A 23,128-nucleotide genomic window follows, 5' to 3' on the forward strand; every position below is an offset into this window, starting at 1 on the left:
AGAGGTGTCGTAAGTGTTCCGCCAAGCCCCGCCACCCAGCAGCAGTTGTCGGTAGTGTTGCAGCCTCACAGCCACACACAACACAACACCTGAATGTCGGTAGCGATAGCAGAGCAGTGTTCAAACCGTGTACAAATTGTTATGCAACTTGTAGAAATATCCATGGTATTTAGAATAAAACTCATTGTGTCAAATATACTTGAAAAGTACTACAGCCGTGTTTGTCTACACCCGAAACACACAAAACTGACCCCTACCTAGCTGTCCCTACCCCCTATGTCGATGTACGTAGGGGGAAGGGATGGGAAAATATATATACCTATGTTACGATGTGTTTTAACCCGTCCGATGCGATTGTCAGGGATTTTGCCTTCTCTGGTAGCCTGGTAACATACACTCCCAGGTCTGTCTCTGCCTCTGTGGTGGATAGTGAAGTGTTTCCCATGTGGTATTGGTGTGCTGGATATCCCTTCACTGGTAGCCTGGTAACATAGACTCCCAGGTCTTTCTCTGCCTCTGTGGTGGATAGTGGAGTGTTTCCCATGTGGTATTGGTGTGCTGGATATCCCTTCACTGGTAGCCTGGTAACATACACTCCCAGGTCTTTCTCTGCCTCTGTGGTGGATAGTGGAGTGTTTCCCATGTGGTATTGATGTGCTGGATATCCCTTCACTGGTAGCCTGGTAACATACACTCCCAGGTCTTTCTCTGCCTCTGTGGTGGATAGTGAAGTGTTTCCCATGTGGTATTGGTGTGCTGGATATCCCCTCCCAAGGCGCAGGACTTTAAATTTTTCCTCACTGAATTGTAGCAGCCACTTTTTGTTCCATTCCTGTAGCTTGGCGAGGTCTTCTGGTAGGAAACCCACAGTCGAGGGGTTAAGGAAGGACTGGCTAGTTTTAACATTAGTTTACCCCCGACACAAAACAGTCTACCCTATCTATTCCTCTTTATCCCAGCCAGCCCTTCGTCCTCCTCTAAATAATGTGTGTATGTGTGTTATATCTAGGGAAAGGGACTGGAAAATATATATACCCATGTTAAGATGTGTTCTACCCCACCCATACCCCTCCATCCCAGCCCTTCTTCCTCCTCTTAACTGTGTGTGTGTAGGGGTATGTGGAGGTTATATCTAAGGAAAGGGACTGGAAAATATATATACCCATGTTAAGATGTGTTATACCCCACCCATACCCCTCCATCCCAGCCCTTCTTCCTCCTCTTAACTGTGTGTGTGTGTAGGGGTATGTGGAGGTTATATCTAAGGAAAGGGACTGGAAAATATATATACCCATGTTAAGATGTGTTCTACCCCACCCATACCCCTCCATCCCAGCCCTTCTTCCTCCTCTAAACTGTGTGTGTGTAGGGGTATGTGGAGGTTATATCTAAGGAAAGGGACTGGAAAATATATATACCCATGTTAAGATGTGTTATACCCCACCCATACCCCTCCATCCCAGCCCTTCTTCCTCCTCTTAACTGTGTGTGTAGGGGTATGTGGAGGTTATATCTAAGGAAAGGGACTTGAAAATATATATACCCATGTTAAGATGTGTTTGAAGGAAGGCCTGGCGAGTGTTAAGTTCAAATATTGGATGAAAAAAAGATATTAGTGGGCCATGGCTGTATTGTGTGTGGCGAGAGAATTTTGGTGAGTGTGGAATATGAGGAAGTGTTGAGATGTGTTCTTATGATTGGTTTGGAGAAAATGCATAAGAAAGTTGAATAAGGGAAAGAAAATTGAATAAGGAAAAAGTTGAATAAGGAAAAGAAAATTGAATAAGGAAAAGAAAGTTGAATAAGGAAAATTGAATAAGGAAAAGAAAATTGAATAAGTAAAAGAAAGTTGAAGAAATGGAAAGAATGTTGCTGCTGTTTTATATTGTAGCCGTGAAGAGGAACATCAAATTCAGTTCAGATATTCAGTGAAATAAAACATCAAATTCAGTTCAGATATTCAGTGAAATAAAACATCAAATTCAGTTCAGATATTCAGTGGAAGAAACATCAAATTCAGTTCAGATATTCAGTGGAAGAAACATCAAATTCAGTTCAGATATTCAGTGGAAGAAACATCAAATTCAGTCAGATATTCAGTGAAAGAAACATCAAATTCAGTTCAGATATTCAGTGGAAGAAACATCAAATTCAGTTCAGATATTCAGTGGAATAAAACATCAAATTCAGTTCAGATATTCAGTGAAATAAAACATTAAATTCAGTTCAGATATTCAGTGGAAGAAACATCAAATTCAGTTCAGATATTCAGTGAAATAAAACATCAAATTCAGTTCAGATATTCAGTGGAAGAAACATCAAATTCAGTTCAGATATTCAGTGAAATAAAACATTAAATTCAGTTCAGATATTCAGTGAAAGAAACATCAAATTCAGTTCAGATATTCAGTGAAATAAAACATTAAATTCAGTTCAGATATTCAGTGAAAGAAACATCAAATTCAGTTCAGATATTCAGTGAAAGAAACATCAAATTCAGTTCAGATATTCAGTGAAAGAAACATCAAATTCAGTTCAGATATTCAGTGAAATAAAACATTAAATTCAGTTCAGATATTCAGTGAAAGAAACATCAAATTCAGTTCAGATATTCAGTGAAATAAAACATTAAATTCAGTTCAGATATTCAGTGAAAGAAACATCAAATTCAGTTCAGATATTCAGTGAAATAAAACATTAAATTCAGTTCAGATATTCAGTGGAAGAAACATCAAATTCAGTTCAGATATTCAGTGAAATAAAACATTAAATTCAGTTCAGATATTCAGTGAAAGAAACATCAAATTCAGTTCAGATATTCAGTGGAAGAAACATCAAATTCAGTTCAGATATTCAGTGAAATAAAACATTAAATTCAGTTCAGATATTCAGTGGAAGAAACATCAAATTCAGTTCAGATATTCAGTGGAATAAAACATCAAATTCAGTTCAGATATTCAGTGAAATAAAACATCAAATTCAGTTCAGATATTCAGTGAAATAAAACATTAAATTCAGTTCAGATATTCAGTGAAAGAAACATCAAATTCAGTTCAGATATTCAGTGGAAGAAACATCAAATTCAGTTCAGATATTCAGTGAAATAAAACATCAAATTCAGTTCAGATATTCAGTGAAAGAAACATCAAATTCAGTTCAGATATTCAGTGGAAGAAACATCAAATTCAGTTCAGATATTCAGTGGAATAAAACATCAAATTCAGTTCAGATATTCAGTGGAATAAAACATCAAATTCAGTTCAGATATTCAGTGAAAGAAACATCAAATTCAGTTCAGATATTCAGTGGAAGAAACATCAAATTCAGTTCAGATATTCAGTGGAAGAAACATCAAATTCAGTTCAGATATTCAGTGGAAGAAACATCAAATTCAGTTCAGATATTCAGTGGAAGAAACACCAAATTCAGTTCAGATATTCAGTGAAAGAAACATCAAATTCAGTTCAGATATTCAGTGGAAGAAACATCAAATTCAGTTCAGATATTCAGTGAAAGAAACATCAAATTCAGTTCAGATATTCAGTGGAAGAAACATTAAATTCAGTTCAGATATTCAGTGGAAGAAACATCAAATTCAGTTCAGATATTCAGTGAAATAAAACATCAAATTCAGTTCAGATATTCAGTGGAAGAAACATCAAATTCAGTTCAGATATTCAGTGAAATAAAACATTAAATTCAGTTCAGATATTCAGTGAAAGAAACATCAAATTCAGTTCAGATATTCAGTGAAATAAAACATTAAATTCAGTTCAGATATTCAGTGAAAGAAACATCAAATTCAGTTCAGATATTCAGTGAAAGAAACATCAAATTCAGTTCAGATATTCAGTGAAAGAAACATCAAATTCAGTTCAGATATTCAGTGAAATAAAACATTAAATTCAGTTCAGATATTCAGTGAAAGAAACATCAAATTCAGTTCAGATATTCAGTGAAATAAAACATTAAATTCAGTTCAGATATTCAGTGAAAGAAACATCAAATTCAGTTCAGATATTCAGTGAAATAAAACATTAAATTCAGTTCAGATATTCAGTGGAAGAAACATCAAATTCAGTTCAGATATTCAGTGAAATAAAACATTAAATTCAGTTCAGATATTCAGTGAAAGAAACATCAAATTCAGTTCAGATATTCAGTGGAAGAAACATCAAATTCAGTTCAGATATTCAGTGAAATAAACATTAAATTCAGTTCAGATATTCAGTGGAAGAAACATCAAATTCAGTTCAGATATTCAGTGGAATAAAACATCAAATTCAGTTCAGATATTCAGTGAAATAAAACATCAAATTCAGTTCAGATATTCAGTGAAATAAAACATTAAATTCAGTTCAGATATTCAGTGAAAGAAACATCAAATTCAGTTCAGATATTCAGTGGAAGAAACATCAAATTCAGTTCAGATATTCAGTGAAATAAAACATCAAATTCAGTTCAGATATTCAGTGAAAGAAACATCAAATTCAGTTCAGATATTCAGTGGAAGAAACATCAAATTCAGTTCAGATATTCAGTGGAATAAAACATCAAATTCAGTTCAGATATTCAGTGAATAAAACATCAAATTCAGTTCAGATATTCAGTGAAAGAAACATCAAATTCAGTTCAGATATTCAGTGGAAGAAACATCAAATTCAGTTCAGATATTCAGTGGAAGAAACATCAAATTCAGTTCAGATATTCAGTGGAAGAAACATCAAATTCAGTTCAGATATTCAGTGGAAGAAACACCAAATTCAGTTCAGATATTCAGTGAAAGAAACATCAAATTCAGTTCAGATATTCAGTGGAAGAAACATCAAATTCAGTTCAGATATTCAGTGAAAGAAACATCAAATTCAGTTCAGATATTCAGTGGAAGAAACATTAAATTCAGTTCAGATATTCAGTGGAAGAAACATCAAATTCAGTTCAGATATTCAGTGAAAGAAACATCAAATTCAGTTCAGATATTCAGTGAAATAAAACATTAAATTCAGTTCAGATATTCAGTGGAAGAAACATCAAATTCAGTTCAGATATTCAGTGGAAGAAACATCAAATTCAGTTCAGATATTCAGTGAAATAAAACATTAAATTCAGTTCAGATATTCAGTGGAAGAAACATCAAATTCAGTTCAGATATTCAGTGGAAGAAACATCAAATTCAGTTCAGATATTCAGTGAAATAAAACATCAAATTCAGTTCAGATATTCAGTGGAAGAAACATCAAATTCAGTTCAGATATTCAGTGGAAGAAACATCAAATTCAGTTCAGATATTCAGTGGAAGAAACATCAAATTCAGTTCAGATATTCAGTGGAAGAAACATTAAATTCAGTTCAGATATTCAGTGGAAGAAACATTAAATTCAGTTCAGATATTCAGTGGAAGAAACATCAAATTCAGTTCAGATATTCAGTGGAAGAAACATCAAATTCTGTTCAGATATTCAGTGGAAGAAACATCAAATTCAGTTCAGATATTCAGTGGAAGAAACATCAAATTCAGTTCAGATATTCAGTGGAAGAAACATTAAATTCAGTTCAGATATTCAGTGAAATAAAACATCAAATTCAGTTCAGATATTCAGTGGAAGAAACATTAAATTCAGTTCAGATATTCAGTGGAAGAAACATTAAATTCAGTTCAGATATTCAGTGGAAGAAGATATATCAGTACGATGGTGTGGTTGTTTTGTGTTCTGGCGAAGAAAACGTAAAATTCCCTTCATGTTATTAAGTGGAAGAAAGTATATTACCAAGGTGTGGCTGTTCTGTGTTGATGTAGTGAAAATCGTGGTTTGACTGAAAATCCACGGAAAATTTGACCCATGTAAACAGCCCCTTTAGGAAACCAAGCTATACATTAAAGACCGACAGAAATGAATAAGTAATAGAAAAATAAAGGAAAATAGATAAATAAGATAATAGATAAGAGATTGAGGTATGAGGTATGCACTAAGGACTGACCGAACTGAATAAAATGCAGAAAAACAATACATAAATAAAACCAGCGGAAAAGGAGTTAGCCACGGAGCAATTGAGGAAAACAAAATCACGTTAGCAAACCAAATCAAGGAAAATAAAAGTTAAAATTCGTAAGGCTTTTTTTTTACGGTAAAGGAAACAAAAAAAAAAAAAAGGGAAAAAAGGAGAAAAAATGAGTATTGAAGACGAAGAAGAAAAACAGGAAACCATTATCAAGGCAAACCAAAAGCATATGTCTCGTGTGTTGCGTCGAGTGTCCAGTGTTCCGAGTGTTCCAAAAGGTGTCGCCGGGAGTGTTGCCTCGCTCTCGCAACTTCACAGGACCAACTCAAGCTCATGTTGTCCTGTGTTGTATCGAAACATCATACCAGTGTTGCGTGTGGAGGGGTGTGTTCCGGCGAGCTTGTGTTGCGTGTGAAGAGATGTGTTCTGGCGAGCTTGTGTTGCGTGTGTGGAGGGGTGTGTTCCGGCGAGCTTGTGTTGCGTGTGGAGGGGTGTGTTCCTGTTAGCTTGTGTTGCGTGTGAAGGGGTGTGTTCCAGCGAGCTTGTGTTGCGTGTGGAGTGTTGAAACTGGTCCTGGAAACGGTGCAATGCCTGGAGGAAACTAATTAAGGAACTGTGATTGTGTTGCATATGGCGGAAGTTAAGAGGAGGAGGAGGAGGAAGAGGAGGAGGAGGAGGAGGAGGAAGAGGAGGAGGAGGAGGAATAGAGGAGGAAAAGGTTGTAAGAATATATGACTGTGCAGCATCTGGTAAAAGTTTAGAGAGGAGGAGGAGGAAGAGACGAGGAGGAGGAGGAGGAAGAGGAGGAGGAGGAGGAGGAGATTATAGGAAACTTCAGGGTAAACTCACACTGTAATTACACAACATCTGGCAAATATTCAACAACAAGGAGGAAGAGGAAGAGGAGGAGGAGGAGGAGGAGGAGGAGGAGGAGGAGGAGGGGGGGGTCGTGTTGTGTGTGGGGGTGGCCTACACAAACACCCTTACCCCCCCTACCCTACCCCCCCCCCAAAAAAAAAAAGTATTGACATGTAGAGCTTGTGATTGTATGTGTGTGTGTGTGTGTGTGTGTGTGTGTGTGTGTGTGATGGATGGAGAGGAGGTGGCGGAGAGCCAGCCCCCCCCCGAACATAAACCAGGGAGGGAGGGGGGGAGGGAGGAGGCGGCTATACGTACACACACACACACACACACACACACACACACACACACAGCAGGAAAATATGTCTGTTAGAAAATGGAAGAAAAGTCAGATATTCATGATTTTTCAACACACTGGAAGACAATAAGAATTACTAATGACATGACTGACTGGTCTCTCATATATGATTTTACGTGTCATTTATAATCACTAACACCTGTTCCTCTATGTGTTTCTTTAATGTGGAAAACCTGTAACACACACACACACACACACACACACACACACACACACACAACAATAAAACTGGCTGGTTCTCTGTTTATCTACTCCTTCATTACCCTTTTTCTCTGTTCACACACACACACACACACACACACACACACACACACACACACACACACACACACAGGTACACACATCAATGACTGGTTCCTAGAAAAAAAAATTATATAAACTTTCTGTATGTCATGATTAACACTTATTCCATGTTATTACTTTTTTATGTTAATGATGGAAGCTTCAGTCACTTCTTAATATTAGCCCCACTCAGCCACTCAGTCAATAATAATGTTAATAATCGCTAAATTTATCCCTCTTATGTTCCCTCTTCCTTCCCCTTAATCAGTTAACAATAATACTTATGAAAATAATACCTTAGTACCCCTTTTAATACCTCCGTTTTCCCCCTTAAAGATATCCTAGTTTCCCTTGTAATACGTTAGTTTCCCCATTTTAAATATCTTAGTCCCCCTTATAATACCAGTTTTCTCCTTTTAAATATCTCAGTCTCCCTAATAATACCTGTTTTCTCCTTCAAAATATCTCGGTTCCCCAAATAATATCTTAATTTTTCCCCTTATTATATCTCAATCCCTCTTATAAGGCTTTAATTCCCCTTTGAGTACCTTAGTTTTTCCCTTTTAATATATTCCAGTCCCCCTTGTAATACCTCAGTTTTTCCCCATTAAAATACCACGGTCCCCCCTTGAAATACCTCAGTCCCCCTTTTAGTACCTTTAGTTTGCCCCTTAGGATCTCTCAAGTCCCCCCTAAAATACCTCAATTCCTCGTATAATATTTTAGTTGTCCCTTTTAAATATCTCCGTCTCCCTTAAAGTCCCCCAGGTCTCCCCTTTAAAATACTTCAGTGCCCCTTAAAATCCCTCAGTTCTCCCCTCTAAAATACTTCAGTGCCCCTTAAAATCCCTCAGTTCTCCCCTCTAAAATACTTCAGTGCCCCTTAAAATCCCTTAGTTCTCCCCTCTAAAATACTTCAGTGCCCCTTAAAATCCCTCTGTTCTCCCCTTTAAAATACTTCAGTGCCCCTTAAAATCCCTCAGTTCTCCCCTCTAAAATATTTCAGTGCCCCTTAAAATCCCTCAGTTCTCCCCTCTAAAATACTTCAGTGGCCCTTAAAATCCCTCAGTTCTACCCTCTAAAATACTTCAGTGGCCCTTAAAATCCCTCAGTTCTCCCCTCTAAAATACTTCAGTGCCCCTTAAAATCCCTCAGTTCTCCCCTCTAAAATACTTCAGTGCCCCTTACAATGCCTCAATTCCCCCCCACCCCCTCAGCAGAGCCTCGTCGAGTCACCTTCTACCATTACCCGTGTTTGTATCCTTAGTGTTGTTGCTTCTATTAACTCGCTTCCTGGCTTTTGCTTTTCGCTTCTCGGTGTCAGTAACCAACCCACAGCTAGGACGCAGGCCGGAGGGGGTCTGGGGGGCAGGGAGGGGGAGGAGGGGTTTTCTCTCCCTCTCTCCTTCCCTCCCTTTCTCCATTCTTCCTCTGGTCATCATGGGAAGGAAGGGAAGGAGGAGATTGAGGTGGTGTGTGTATATTTGTGTGTATATCCTTGTGTGTGTGAGTGTGTGTGTGTGTGTGTGTGTGTGTGTGTGTGTGTGTGTGTGTGTGTGTGTAAGCTTCATAACCACAGCATATTGAGAAAAAAAATAATCTGAAACTAGGATCAACTAAATAACAGAGAGAGAGAGAAAGCGTATATAATAGAATGAAGGAGATTGAAAAGAAGCAGAAGGCTCTTGTAGAATTATATAGAGAGATTTAGGAGTATGTAAAGAATTATATATAAGATTAAATAACAAAAATAGAAGTGTTTAGAAGATTTATAGAGAAAGATAAGGTTAAAAAGTGTAAAGACATATATATATAAGGAATGTCAGTTAGTAAGATTGAAGAATGAGAGAGAGAGAGAGAGAGAGAGAGAGAGTGTGTGTGTGTGTGTGTGTGTTTCAAAATCAGTCAGTCAACCTTGATAAATTTTTTGTTGGGTGACTAAAAAGAAATATGGAGATGAAAAAACTATCTATTGAAATTATGAAAAAAATATATTAGTGATGATGTAAAAGAATGGAAAAAAAAAGAAAAAAGCAATCAGATGTATGTATATTTTTTTCTTTTCATTCACAAAAACAAAAACAAAAAGTAAAAAAAAAAATAGAGAAAGAAGAAATAGAATCACAGCAAATTTTTAAGTCAATTCACAATTTTTTTTATATATACGTAGAAATACAATTTTTTTTATACAAATTTCCCCTTAAAACCTCAACACCCGTTTTCTATGCATCTAATTTGTGTCTCATTCATGCCATTGATGATGTAAAAAAAATATTCAAAAATTGGCGCTGGTGGTGGTGGTGGTGGTGATGGTGGTCCGCTAGGTGGCAGGTCGAACAGTGGTGGTGGTGGTGGTGGTGGTGATAGGTGCTGCTCTGGTGCTGTCGCTGTGGTGGTGGTGGTGATGATTGGCTTGGTGCTGGTGGTGGTGGTGATGATGGTGGTTGACAGTGGTGAGGCTGTGGTGTTGGTGGTTGTGGTTATACTCTCTTGGTTAGCTGTGGTGGTGGTGGTGGTGAGCTAAGTGGTGTCGATTGTGGTGTCGTATCTCAGTCCCTCCAGGTGTTGTATTCCCCTAATTAAGACAGGTAGGAGGTAGTTTGGACAGGTAAAAACATGGCTGTCATTTTTTTTTTTTTTTTTTTTGTGAGGTCGAGAAAGAAATCAGCCACTCAGTCAAATCTCAGGTCTGCCAGGTATTGGTGTCTCCCTAATTAGACAGGTGAACAGGTAGATTTTTGACAGGTATAAGTAGAATTTGGACCAGTATAATTAGGCAGGTATGAAGTAGATTTTCAACAGGTATAATTTGGCAGGTATAAAGTAGAATTTGGACAGGTAGAATTAGACAGGAATAAAGTAGATTTTGGACAGGTATAAAGTAGAATTTGGACCGGTATAATTAGGCAGGTTTGAAGTAGATTTTCGACAGGTATAATTTGAAAGGTATAAAGTAGAATTTGGACAGGTAAAATTAGACAGGAATAAAGTAGATTTTGGACAGGTATGAAGTAGAATCTGGACAGGTATAAAGCAGAATTTGGACAGGTATAATTGAACAGGTATAAAGTAGAATTTGGACAGGTAGAATTTGACAGGTATAAAGTAGAATTTGGACAGGTATAATTGGACAGGTATAAAGTAGAATTTGGACAGGTAGATTTAGACAGGTGAACAGGTAGATTTTTGACAGGTATAAAGTGGAATTTGGACAGGTATAATTTGACAGGTATAAAGTAGAATTTGGACAGGTATAAAGTGGAATTTGGACAGGTATAATTTGACAGGTGTAAAGTAGAATTTGGACAGGTATAAAGTGGAATTTGGACAGGTATAATTTGACAGGTGTAAAGTAGAATTTGGACAGGTATAAAGTAGAATTTGGACAGGCATAATTTGACAGGTATAAAGTAGAATCTGGACAGGTAGAATTTGATAGGTATAAAGCAGAATTTGGACAGGTATAAACAGACAGGTACAAGATATAATTTGGACAGGTATAAACAGACAGGTACAAGATATAATTTGGACAGGTATAATCAGACAGGTATAAGGTAGAATTTGGACAGGTATAAACAGACAGGTACAAGATATAATTTGGACAGGTATAAACAGACAGGTACAAGATATAATTTGGACAGGTATAAACAGACAGGTACAAGATATAATTTGGACAGGTATAAACAGACAGGTATAAGGTATAATTTGGACAGGTATAAACAGACAGGTACAAGATATAATTTGGACAGGTATAAACAGACAGGTATAAGGTAGAATTTGGACAGGTATAAACAGACAGGTATAAGATACAATTTGGACAGGTGTAAACAGACGGGTACAATATATAATTTGGACAGGTATAAACAGACAGGTATAAGATATAATTTGGACAGGTGTAAACAGACGGGTACAATATATAATTTGGACAGGTATAAACAGACAGGTATAAGATATAATTTGGACAGGTGTAAACAGACGGGTACAATATATAATTTGGACAGGTATAAACAGACAGGTATAAGACAGAATTTGGACAGGTATAAGGTAGAATTTGGACAGGTAAAATCACTCATTATTATTATTATTATCGTTACTATTATTTTTTATTATTTGCGGGTAGGTTGAAGGAAAGGTCAGACAGGTAACTCCAATCTCAGGTGTTCCAGGTGTGATTCTTTCCCTAATTAAAAAAAAATAGGTCTATAGAAGGGAGGAAAATGGAGATAGGCTCAGATTTAATTGTTTTTCATCGTTATTTCTTTTGATATTTTCTGTTTCACCTTTTTTTTTCTTTCATTTAGTCTTCCCCTTTATTATATTACACACACACACACACACACACACACACACACACACACACACACACACACACACACACACACACACACACTTTTTTCCCTATTATTATTTGTATAGTTTTTTTTTTTTTTTTTTTTATTCCTCATCTTTTTTTTCTCCTTTTCTTTATCCTTCATCTTCCTTTTCTTTTCTTTTTCTTATTGTAATTTATCTCTTTTTCTCCTTTTTCTTTTTTAGTCTTCTTCTTCTTCTTCTGTTTTCCTTTCTTTTTATCTTCTTTTTTAATCATTAGAACTACATTTTTCATTCATTTCTTTTCCTCCTTTATTCACTTTCCTTCATTCCTTCTCATTGTTTCTTCTCCTTCTCTTCTTCTTTTCATTTTTTTTTTTCGTTTCTTGTTTTTCCTTATTTCTATTTCCTTTTCCTACACTTTTCCTAACATTCAGAAAGTAGAGATGGTAGTAGTAGTAGTAGTAGTAGTAGTTGTAGTAGTAGTTGTAGTAGTAGTAGTAGTAGTGGTATGTGGTTTGCGCGCGCACACACACACCCTCTCTCTCACACACACACACACACACACACACACACACACACACCATCACCTTTCCGATGATAATAATAATAACAGATTCACCACCACCACCACCACCATCACCACCACCACCACCACCACCACACCACCAGAACAGACAGACAGATATAGGTAGGGAAAGAATAGGTAAGAAAATAATAGCTGCAATTGATAGGTAAGAATATGGGTAGGAAGGAGGGGAAGAAATATAAGATAAGCTAAATAGGGAAGGAAATAGGTTAATAGGTCAATAGTGTAACATTAAGGTAGGTCGGTAAAGAGGACGAAATATAAGGACAGCTGATAAGATGAAATAGTTAAAAATAGGTAAAAATATATAGGAAATGGGTAAAATGGGTAAATAGGTAGACTCAAATACAGCTAGCCCAGTCCACAATATGGCTAAGTGACCCCCTATATTCTTTATCCTATACTAAGCCAATATACTTTACTTGGAGGGACTGAGAGAGAGGGAGAGAGGGAGAGGAAGGGGGGAGGGTGCGTGGAGGCTTGCTCTGGTGAGGAGGCTGGAGGGCATTGCTTTGACTGTGGTGGTAGCGAAATGGGTGGTGATGGGAGGGGTTAGGAGATGGTGGTGGTGGTGGTGGTGAAGGGGAAGGCAGGTATGGTGATGTAGGTGATGCTCTTTTGTTTTTATTCTTCGTCTCTGCTTCCTTGGTGGTCATGGTGGTCGGCCCCTTTCCGTTATGGCGCGGGCAGGTTTTTATAGTGGTGCCATCTTGCTTGGCTCATGTTGGCCCCTGGAGTCTGGGTTGATAGGCGGTCTTCGGGGTAGCATGTGGGTAGTCATGGGTCACTCGACGGGGGCCGAACACTGACAGCTTGTGGCGGCGGGCGGAACGCGAACCACTCAGCTACCGCCTCCCTCTAACGGTGGTGATGAGCGGGGCTTTGCTATTAGTAAGGTCTGTGGAGATGAAGGGATGGTGATGAGGCAGGCTTTGGTGGTTTTGGGGCAGGCTTTGGTGCTGGCGCTGGTGGTGGTGGTGATGGTGGTAGGCTCTGAGGTGCTGGGACAGGTGATGGGGCAGGCTTTGGTGCTGGCGCTGGTGGTGGTGGTGATGGAGGTGGTGGTCATTTTCCCCCGTATATGCAATGGTGTTGAAGGGGCGGTGGTGTTGGGGCAGGCTTTGGTGTTGGTGGTGGTAGGCCCTGTGTGTTGCAGGTGAAGGGATGGTGGTGTTGGGGCAGGCTTTGGTGGTAATGGGACAGGCTTTGGTGGTGGTGGTGGTAGGCTCTGAGGTGCTGGGCAGTTGGTAATACCTGTGTGTGTGTTGCAGGTGAAGGGGTGGTGTGTCTCGGGGCGGGGTCGGTGATAGCGTCCCGGGAGGTCCCTCAGTGTTGCCCATACTGCTCCAAGCTCATCAGTAACTTTTATAACCTCAAGAAACACATCGCCACCATGCACCAGTCGCCGGCATTCTACCACGCCTGCGCCCATTGTAGTGCGGCCTTCAGAACTGCCGAGTACCTGCGCAAACACCTTGTCAACGTACACAAGTACCCCGTCAAGAAGAAGTGAACCTCTCTTGCATTACGCTGATCTCATAACATGATATTTTGGTTGACTCTCTCTCCCTCTCCCTCTCCCCTCCCTCTCCCCACCTCCTCTCCCTACCACTTTCATTCTCCCCCCCCCCACTATCCTTCTCCCTCTCCCGCTCCCCCCCCCACCCCACTCTCCCTCTCCCTCTCCCTACCTCTCCCTCTCCCTACCCCTCTCCCTCCCCCACTCTCCCTCTCCTTCTCCCACCCCCACTATCCCTCTCCCTCTCCTCCCCCCCCACTCTCCCTCTCCCCCCACTCTCCCTCTCCTTCTCTCCCCCCACTGTCCCTCTCCCCCACTCTCCTCCCTCCCCCCCTCTCCCTCTCCCTACCCCTCTCCTTCTCCCCCCCCCACTATCCCTCTCCCATGCCCTCTCCCTCTCCTCTCCTTCTCCCCCCCACTGTCCCTCTCCCCACCTCCCTCTCCTTCTCCCCCTCTCCCCCTTCCCCCTCCCTCCCTCCCACCATCCCTCTCCACCCCCTCTCCCTCTCCTTCTCCCCCCTCCACCCTCCCTCTCCCTCTCCCCTCCCCTCTCCCTCTCCCTAGTTCATGTCACAAATGTATCCTAAGCGAGATGACGATGATGATGATTGCTATTATTACTATAATTAAGAGTAGGCATCTAACTATATATCTATATACACATATGAATACATTATAGACTGTATCTGAGTACCTATAGCTCCTATATATTGATTTTTATATATCTAAGTCTAGGTGACATTCCAATGACCTGGAAACTTATTGAGAATTACTATTAGGCTGTGCTGTGTTTAGTCACCCGGAGGGGCCCGCCGCGCACCCCGCCCCCCTCCCTCCCTAGTGAGTGTTGTGTGTGTGCGTGTGTGTGCTCCCCGCCCCGCCCCACAGCCCAAGCCACCCCGCGTGTGATAACCCCCCGCCCCGCCCCGCGCCGCCCCAGCCCCTGCCGCGCCCCGTAGTCTGTGATAGCCGGGGGGGGCGGCGAGGGTGCCGCACGCCCACACCCGACTCCCGGGGTGGCCCTCAGCCCCCGTTCCCCGTGGCCCAGCCCTGCCACCTTGTCCTCCTCCCCCCCTGTCCTGCCCTCCCCTTCCCACCCCCTGGCCTCCCCCTGTCCTCCCCTGCCCTTCGTCTGTCCTCTCCTGCCCTTCCTCTGTCCTCCCCTGCCCTCCCTCTGTCCTCCTATCCTGCCCTCCTATCCTGCCCTCCCCCTGTCCTCCCCTGCCCTTCCTCTGTCCTCTCCTGCCCTTCCTCTGTCCTCTCCTGTCCTTCCTCTGTCCTCCCCTGCCCTTCCTCTGTCCTCCCCTGCTCTCCCTCTGTCCTCCGATCCTGCCCTCCTATCCTGCCCTCCCCTGCCCTCCCCCTGTCCTCCCCTGCCCTTCCTCTGTCCTCTCCTGCCCTTCCTCTGTCCTCTCCTGCCCTTCCTCTGTCCTCCCCTGCCCTTCCTCTGGCCTCCCCTCCCCTTCCGCTGTCCTCCTATCCTGCCCTATCCTCTGCCCTCCTATCCTGCCCTCCCTCCCCTTCCTCCCCTGTCCTCCCCTGCCCTTCCTCTGTCCTCTCCTGCCCTTCCTCTGTCCTCCTCTCCTATCCTCCTATCCTGCCCTCCCCTGCCCTCCCCTGGCCTTCCGCCCCCTTGTTCGGCCACCCTCCCGGCCTCCACCCCGTCGGTGCCCCCCCCCCCCCCGGCCTTGCTGTCCTCGGCCTGCCCGGCGCGTCGTGTGGGGGCCGGCGTGGTGCGCGGCGCGGCGCCCCGCACCTTGTGATGCTGTGCTGTGTTGATGTAGATGCCAAATGTTGAGTCTGCCGTGGCGGACACCTCCGGGCGGCGGCGGCGCCGGGCGGGCGGCAGGTGGAAAGTGATAGAGGCGCCGCGCGGCGACGTATTCTCAATATTCTGTGATACTAGTTGAGTTGACGCCCCGCGGCCTGAGGCGCGGGCTGCGGGGCGCGGGGCGGCGCGGCGCGGGGCCCGCGCCCCCGGCGGCCCTGTGCCAAGAAGTGTTGGTCGCTCGGCGCGCCCCGGGCCCCGCCCCGCCCCGCCCCGCCGCAGTTCTGTGATGTGTTGTGCCGTGCATGCACTGGACCATTGGTGGGCTCTAGGTGATACACTGTAGCTTTAAATCTAAGAATTATTAGTACGCGTTAACGATTAACCTGGCGAGGCCGGCGGAGGCGCTGCCCTGCCCCGCCGGAACCCGCCGCCCCCGGCCCGCGGGCCCGCCGCCGCCCGTAGCTCCACCCCCGCGGGGCGCCCGCCGCCGCCGTGGCCGCGGGCGCCCGGCCAGGCTAGAGTAGGCGCGCCACGGCCCCGCTTGTAGGCTTGCCACGCTTGTTGTTGTCCCGGTAATCCGGCGTCGTGTCGGCGGCGAGCGGCGCCACAGTTTGCTGCTGTTCATAGCGATAAAGACTCCTGCTAGCGTTACGACACACGCCCCGACGCGCCGTGCTCGGGGCGGCCATGAAAGACAACCAACACCAGCTCCGCCGAGCTGAACACTTCGTCACCCGCCTCGCCCCGCCCCGCGGCGCGGGCCCCTCCACCTCGGGGCGCGCCGCCTGGGGCACACAAGGCCCTTGGCGGACGCCCAGCCAGGCACCGCCCGGCGTGGCAGGCGGGGCCGCAGCGCCACGGGGCCGCGGGGCCGCCCCAGGCACCCCAACAGTTCCTGAGTGTGACCGACACTGTAGCTGCCTTCGCCAGTGCTGTAGAAACACCGGTAGACTTACGCTAACGATGCCTCCTCAAGCCTTGACAGCCTCCCAACAGTGTGCGGCGTCGACTCCCCCAGCCCTCCCCTATAAGACCAGGCAGCGTGACCCCCCCCCCCCGGCACCCCCAGGCCCCCACGGCCCTCACTGCCGCCCGTGTGTGTGTGTGTGTGTGTGTGCCCGACCATCAGTGCGGCACACAGTCAGGGCGCAGCGTCGGTGCCCCGTGTTCTTGTTTTCAAGGACCACCACCACCATTACTGACACCACCACCACCACCACCGCCACTCACCACACCCCGTGTCGCCGTGGGGGGAGCGACGCCCCCGTCAATTCATTCGCCAGACTTTCAGTCGTTTGTTGCTGTTTACGAAAAGTGTCACCAAAACCCTCTTCCAAGGATACTTCCTGGCAGCCACGGCAGCCCCGCCCCGCCCCGCCCCGCACCAGCCCTGTATCGGGGCGGGGCGGGGCGGGGCGGGGTGGGCCTGGCTGCCCGTCGCGCGACAATCAGCGGCGGCGCGGGAGGGCCGGCCCGACACGCGGCGGTGCCCCGCGCTGCCCGCGCCCCGGCGGCGGCGGCGGCGGCACGTCTCTGCCGCCGCCGCCGCCGCCAGGGCGCGTGGACCCTAGCGAGTAGCGTGTGTGCGTACGTGCGTGTAGTGTAAGGCGGCGGTGAATGTGATACTCTAGCGTGTGTAGTGATCTGAGATTGTGATACTTTTCTTAAGGAGCCAATGGTTGGTAACTCGTCAAGACAACTTTTGTACTGTTGACACATTAAAAGGCTAAGGAACACACCACGGGTTTTACTGTGTGTGTGTGTGTGTGTGTGTGTGTGTGTGTGTGTGTGTGTGTGTCTGTGTCCTGCCCCCCAGCAGGCACTCAGCCAAACACAGGCCTGGCAGGGACAGGATGGAGTGCTGCTGCTGCTACCGCTGTTATTGTTGTTGCTGTTAGTTATTATATTATTATTATTATTATTATTATTATTATTATTATTATTATTATTATTATTATTATTATTATTATTATTACTATTATTATTATTATTATTATTATTATTATTATTATTATTATTATTATCATTATCATTATCATTATTATTATTATTATTATTATTATTATTATTATTATTATTATTATTATTATTATTATTATTATTATTATTATTATTATTATTATTATTATTATTAGTCTACTATTATTATTATTATTATTATTATTATTATTATTATTATTATTATTATTACTGCTAATATTGTTGTCGTAGTTGTTGTTATTGACGTTGCTGTTCTTGGTAAGGATGAGTAAGCAATTTTTTACCTGATAGTCTGAACTTGTTCCTGTGTGTGTGTGTGTGTATGTGTGTGTGTGTGTGTGTGTGTGTGTGTCGCCGTGAGTGACCCGGGTGTTGTGTATGTTACAGATCCTGACGCGGCGGACAAGGCGGAGCGGCACCTCATGTGCGGCGACGACCTGCGGCACGACGCGCGCTACGACGCGCCGCCGCCGCCGGAGCCACGGCCGGAGGTGCGCCACGAGCCGCCGCTGGACCTGCGGGAGGTGCGGCCCCCGCCCTGCACGGAGCAGCAGCAGCAGCAGCAACACCAGCAGCAGCAGCAGCAGCAGCAGCGCCTGGAGCCGCGGCCCGAGGTGGTGCCGGTGGGGCCGGGCCCCGGGGAGCGTGTGGCCGCCTCGCCGCCGCTGCCGCCCAGCTCGCTGCCACACTCGTGCCAGCTGTGCGGGAAGCTCATCTCCTGCCGCCGCAACCTGTGGAAGCACATGGAGCGCGTCCACTTCAACAACCCCGCCGTCCGCTGCTCGCTGTGCGCCAAGATGTTCAAAAACAAGTACGCCCTCAAGGACCACCAGCGCATCTACCACGGCGGCCTCAGCGAGCCGCCGCCGCCGCCTCCGCCCCACTCCTCGCTGCTGTCCCGCATCCTGCAGGACCCGCGCCACGCCCAGGGCCACCCGCCGCAGCCCCACGACCCCCGCCACCCGCCGCCCATGGACCTCCAGCAGCCGCCCCTCATGCCTCGCGAGCCCCTCCTGCGGCGGCCTCTGGAGCCCCACGGCCAGCCGCTGGGCCGCCGCCACCACGAGGACGAGGACGTGGGCGGCGCCGGCACCTACCCGGGCATGGGCATGGGCGCCATGATATCCCAGTCGTTGGCGCCCAGCATGGTGGGCAGCCCCTCCTCGCTGGCGCCGCCCCGCCCGGACTGGCCCACGCAGGACAACCCGCTGGCGCTCGTCAACCGCGCCTTCCTCTCCGAGCTGCACCAGCTGGTCACCAAGGCAGACTAGGCGCCGCGGCGCCCCGCTAGTCCCGCCCCAGCCCCGAAGCAGCAGCAGGCGGGTGCAGGGGCCGTCGGGCCACCATCTCACTCTCGATAGCTTTAACCTCCTTGGGAGTCCCGCTGTTACCAAACGGGAGCCGCGTCCTTCCCGGTGGCCGGCGGACACGGCCGCAGCCGCCGCCGCCGCAGCAGTAGTCGTCGTTGCCAGGATAGTCTCTGGCGTTGTGTGTTCAGCCCGCACCGCCGCAGCAGCTACTACTACTACTACTACCGTACGTACGTACGTAGGCAGCCTAACACTGGACGCACACGCTTCCCTAACTCACTCATCGCCAGCAGGGGAGTGGGGGCATTGTTGACCTGCTTCGGATCTTTCATTCCAGCGTCTTAGCCTGTGATGTGAGCGTGATACGAGACACTTCTCGATTGGGTTATGATAAAATTTTTAATATATTGGATTCATTTATCTCAAGTAAATGCCCAAAATAGCGTTTATTGGCTGTGATAGAAGTAATGTCGAACTCTGTATGGATGCGTTAGAGAAGCCTGTTGAGGATCCTACGAGAAGAAGATTCTGAATCAGTAATCAATGTGTCCTATGACTGCCTGAGCCGCGCGCCGCCCCGCCCACGGCCCCCCGCCGCCCGCCCCGCGGGGCTGCCCCCTCGCCGGCCCCCCCGCCCCCCAGCATGTCCTTGTTGATGGTTCAGCCTTTGTACTCCAGATGTAATAGTTCACAGTATTTGCTCAGACGGTGGTCGAGGCGCCCGCCGCCGCCGCCCGCCGTCCCGCCCCGCGCGGCACGCACCGCCGCGCGTGTTCCTCCGCGCGTCCATACAGGACCCCGCTGGCCGCGGCGGCGGCGGCGGCGGTGGCGACGCTGCTCCGCAAGCAGTAGTCGTCGCCGCCGCCGCCGCCGCCGCCGCCGCCAGCCGTGCCAAGTGCCGCACGACAAGAGCTGTGCCTTGCGCTTCTGTACCGTGAAACATTCGCCCCGCGCCGCGGCCCAGACCCAGCCCCCTCCTCGCGTGGGGGCTGGCTGCGAACGCAGCGCAGCCAGGGGAGGGGCCGGCGAGGAGGGGCAGAGAGCAGCACCGCGGGTCGCCGCAGCCCGGGGCCAGCGGGAGGCAGCCCGTTTATACTCTCACCTTCGTGAAGGCTGTGTCTCCGTTTCTGTGATGTAATGAAGTGTGCTGTTGTAACGGTTATGCAGAGCTCTTTATATTTTTGATACTGTAGAGTATTTTGCGCAAGGTTCCTAGGTATAACTGATAATTTTCGCAAGCTGGGAGCTGAGTGGAACCCGCGCGTGGCCGCCGCGCCGCGCCACGTCGCCGCCGCCGCCGCCGCCGCCGGGCGAGAAAGCCTGGCCCGGCCCGCGCCCCGCCGCCCCGGGCCAGCGGCGGCGGTTCCACTCGGGTCCTCGTGAAGATGCAAGTTGCTACGTCCAGAGCAATATGGTGGAGGAGGCTGAGCAGTTTGTTGGCCGCACTGGTTCAAGAGTTAGTCTAACAACCAAATGCTTTTCATACTTAAAACCGAACACTGACGCCCGAGTGTGTAGCAGCGGCGGGCGGGGCCGCGCGCGCCGCGCCGCGCCGCCGCCCGCCGCGGGAGAGTCACCAGCAGTGATATCCTATATTTTGATATTTATGATGGCCAATTGGTGATATATTCTATTTTACTATTTATGGTTTGTGATATAGTGACTGAGCTTTAATACTGTGTATGTTATACTACTGGCATTGATGGAGGCTCCTCGCGGGACGCTCGCCAGCGGGAGCCGTTGTTGTCCTGTACATACCGTGCGTGTCCGTGTACTGGAGAGTAGGGCCGCGCCGCACGCCGGCCGCGAGGGAGTCTGGACCTGGTCTTTCATACGAGGTGTCTTGTGTGGCACGCCGCCGCCGCCACACCACACACACACACACACACACACACACACACACACACACACACACTCACCGCCTCTACACCACGCCTCCGCCGCCGCCACACTGTACCACACACTGCCGCCATGCCGCACCACACTGCCACGTGTACCACTCCACCACCACCACCACCACCGCCCCGCCGTGACCCAGCGCAGCAGCAGCAGCAGCGGCGGGGGCCCTGCAGCGCGCCGCCGCTCAGGCCCCGGTCTGCTGCTGCTGCTGCTGCTGCGTCTTGTTGACAGTTCTATGACTTTGTGTCCGTTGTTGATGAACACACACACACACACACACACACACACACACACACACGCACGCACGCACACGCGCGGGGCCTCGCCGGCCGCTGGGACTCTTGGTTCAGCAACGCGTCAAGGAAATGTTGAAATATTTTCGGAGTTGAGCTTGTGTCAGCTACTGTTTAGATGTTTACTGTAAAGTATATTTTATAGTTCACTTTGTGACGCGTCCACCGGGCACGTCCACGTGGAGGCCCCGCCCGCCCCGCCCCGCCCCGCCCCGAGGCCAAGGGGCCGGGGTGCCCCGCCCACCCCTCATTTTCCCCCACACCCCGTGTCGAGGGCGTCGGCGCCCCGCCCACCAGCCGGCGGGGCAGCGGGCGGGGCAGACACATGTGTGTGTCGCTCAGTGTCCAGTTCTCCGGCCGTGCTGCCCCGCCGTGCCCCGCCCCGCCCCGCCCCGCCCCGTGCCGCCCCGCCCCACGCCCCATGCCCCGCCACGCCTGCGCCAGTCACCGCGCCGCCGCGGCCCCGCAGGCAGGGGTCGCGGCGCGGAGCACCCACTGCCACGCCCCGGGCCGGCGGTGCGCTGCCCCGCATTGCTTGAGCCACACACGGGGGAGTCCCCGGAGCGCGGCCCAATGGGGTGCGGCGGGTCGGGGCGGGTCGGGGCAGCGGGCCGCCGCCACACGCCTCAATGTGCACTACTGCCAAAGATAGTGAAGCATTGTAGTGATTTGTAATACTCTAATAAGCTTTTTTTTTGTCCACGCGTGGCGGGGCGGGGCGGGGCAGGGCGGGGCGGCCCGGCCCCAGTCCAGAACGAGCAGCCGCCCCAGGCCCGCCCCGCCCCCTGCCCCGCCCCGCCGCCGCGGCACCGTTCAGCTTGACACACACTAGTGGTTCACATGCCAAAGTAGGTAACTAAGCTTTCCCGCCGCGACCTGACCTCGTCACGCCCCGCCGCCGCCGCCGGCAGCAGCAGCACCGCGTGGAGCCGCGGTGCCGGGCACGGCCACGCGCACGTGTGTGCTTCACCGCCACGTCGCGTGGCGCCGCGCCCCGCCTCGCCCCGCCCCGCCCCGTCCCGGCTGTGGCTGCCCCCACCCATGACCGCTCCAGGCACTGGCTGACCGTCTGACCGCCTCACTGTCACACAGACTCTTCCCTCCACGTCCCGCTGACCGAGTGACTGACGCCCTTGGAGGCACGGGCTCTGCCTGACACCCAGCACTGACCACCACCACCACGGCCTGCACCACACCCCCGACCGACTAACTGACTATGCGTCCTCGACACACACACACACACACACACACACACGACAGCAGACCAACAGCCCCACGCAGCGACTTCCCATTCTCTCCTTCGCGCGCCGCGGCGGGGAGGGGCGAGGGAGGGAGGGACAGGCAGAGCAGGAGAAGGGAGAGAGGACGGAAGGGAGGGAGGGAGGGAGGGAGGGAGGCGGCAGGAGGCAGGTAGGCAGTGGGGGAGGGAAATCTAGACCAGTAACGCGCCACCTCGTTGGCTGAGTGTCCGTGTAGGTGTTCCGTCGTGACCGAGCCCAGAGCCGGGGCTCGAGATTTTTGGTGAAATGATCTATTCTGTTAAATATTTGTACATAATCCTATAGCTTTAACGAGGAGGATCGGAGGAGGAGGCGAGGAGGAGGAGGAAGATTATCAGATTTTTAACAAGAGAAAGTAGTTTGTAAGAAGAAGGAAGATTCATTTGGAGAAGATGATGATTCTGAAGGAAGAAGAAGAAAAAGAAGATGCTATATAATTTTAAAGCAAGAAAGAAGAGAAAGAAAGAATAATCGTCGTGTATCTCTCTCTATCTCTATCTCACTACAACTACCACCACTACCACTACTACTACTACTACTACTACTACTACTACTACTACTACTACTACCACTACTTTCCCATCCGTATGTAATAGCTCATCCCACACACACACCGTGCCAGTTCATAAGAAAAAGAAATTGATATTGTATGTATGTATATTTTTCTTTAATCAT

The 23,128-nt window shown here is 47.9% G+C and overlaps 2 protein-coding genes and 2 long non-coding RNA genes across 35 annotated transcripts in view; all 4 read left to right on the forward strand.

The window, feature by feature from the left end:
- The window catches only part of LOC126984515 (uncharacterized), a 1,692-nt gene extending 1,480 nt beyond the window's left edge, over positions 1-212 (forward strand). Inside the window, exon 2 of the long non-coding RNA XR_007736951.1 lies at positions 1-212. This exon is cut by the window's left edge and continues 88 nt beyond it. This is a non-coding gene — a long non-coding RNA (uncharacterized LOC126984515).
- The window catches only part of LOC126984507 (uncharacterized), a 65,755-nt gene extending 63,093 nt beyond the window's left edge, over positions 1-2,662 (forward strand). For 25 of the 32 annotated variants that reach the window (XR_007736851.1, XR_007736852.1, XR_007736853.1 and 22 more), the window contains one exon: positions 503-1,232. Coding sequence is in view for 4 of the 32 variants with exons in the window: in XM_050838234.1 (XP_050694191.1) it covers positions 503-653 (151 nt within the window). In the remaining 28 variants the exon portion in view is untranslated. The other 7 variants (XR_007736863.1, XR_007736879.1, XR_007736850.1 and 4 more) reach the window with 6 other exon arrangements.
- Positions 2,663-9,132: 6,470 nt separating this feature from the next.
- On the forward strand, positions 9,133-13,978 carry LOC126984521 (uncharacterized). Its single transcript, XR_007736958.1, has 3 exons — positions 9,133-11,034; positions 11,071-11,250; positions 11,503-13,978. It is a non-coding gene; the product is annotated as an uncharacterized LOC126984521 (long non-coding RNA).
- A 3,982-nt stretch (positions 13,979-17,960) lies between these two features.
- Positions 17,961-19,811, forward strand: LOC126984510 (zinc finger protein 219-like). The gene has a single exon (XM_050838235.1). The coding sequence runs from the start codon at positions 18,094-18,096 to the stop codon at positions 18,940-18,942; it is 849 nt and encodes a 282-aa protein (XP_050694192.1). The 5' UTR covers positions 17,961-18,093; the 3' UTR covers positions 18,943-19,811.
- Positions 19,812-23,128: the final 3,317 nt, after the last annotated feature.

Source organism: Eriocheir sinensis, chromosome 57, assembly GCF_024679095.1.
Source record: "Eriocheir sinensis breed Jianghai 21 chromosome 57, ASM2467909v1, whole genome shotgun sequence".
Taxonomy (NCBI): domain Eukaryota; kingdom Metazoa; phylum Arthropoda; class Malacostraca; order Decapoda; family Varunidae; genus Eriocheir; species Eriocheir sinensis.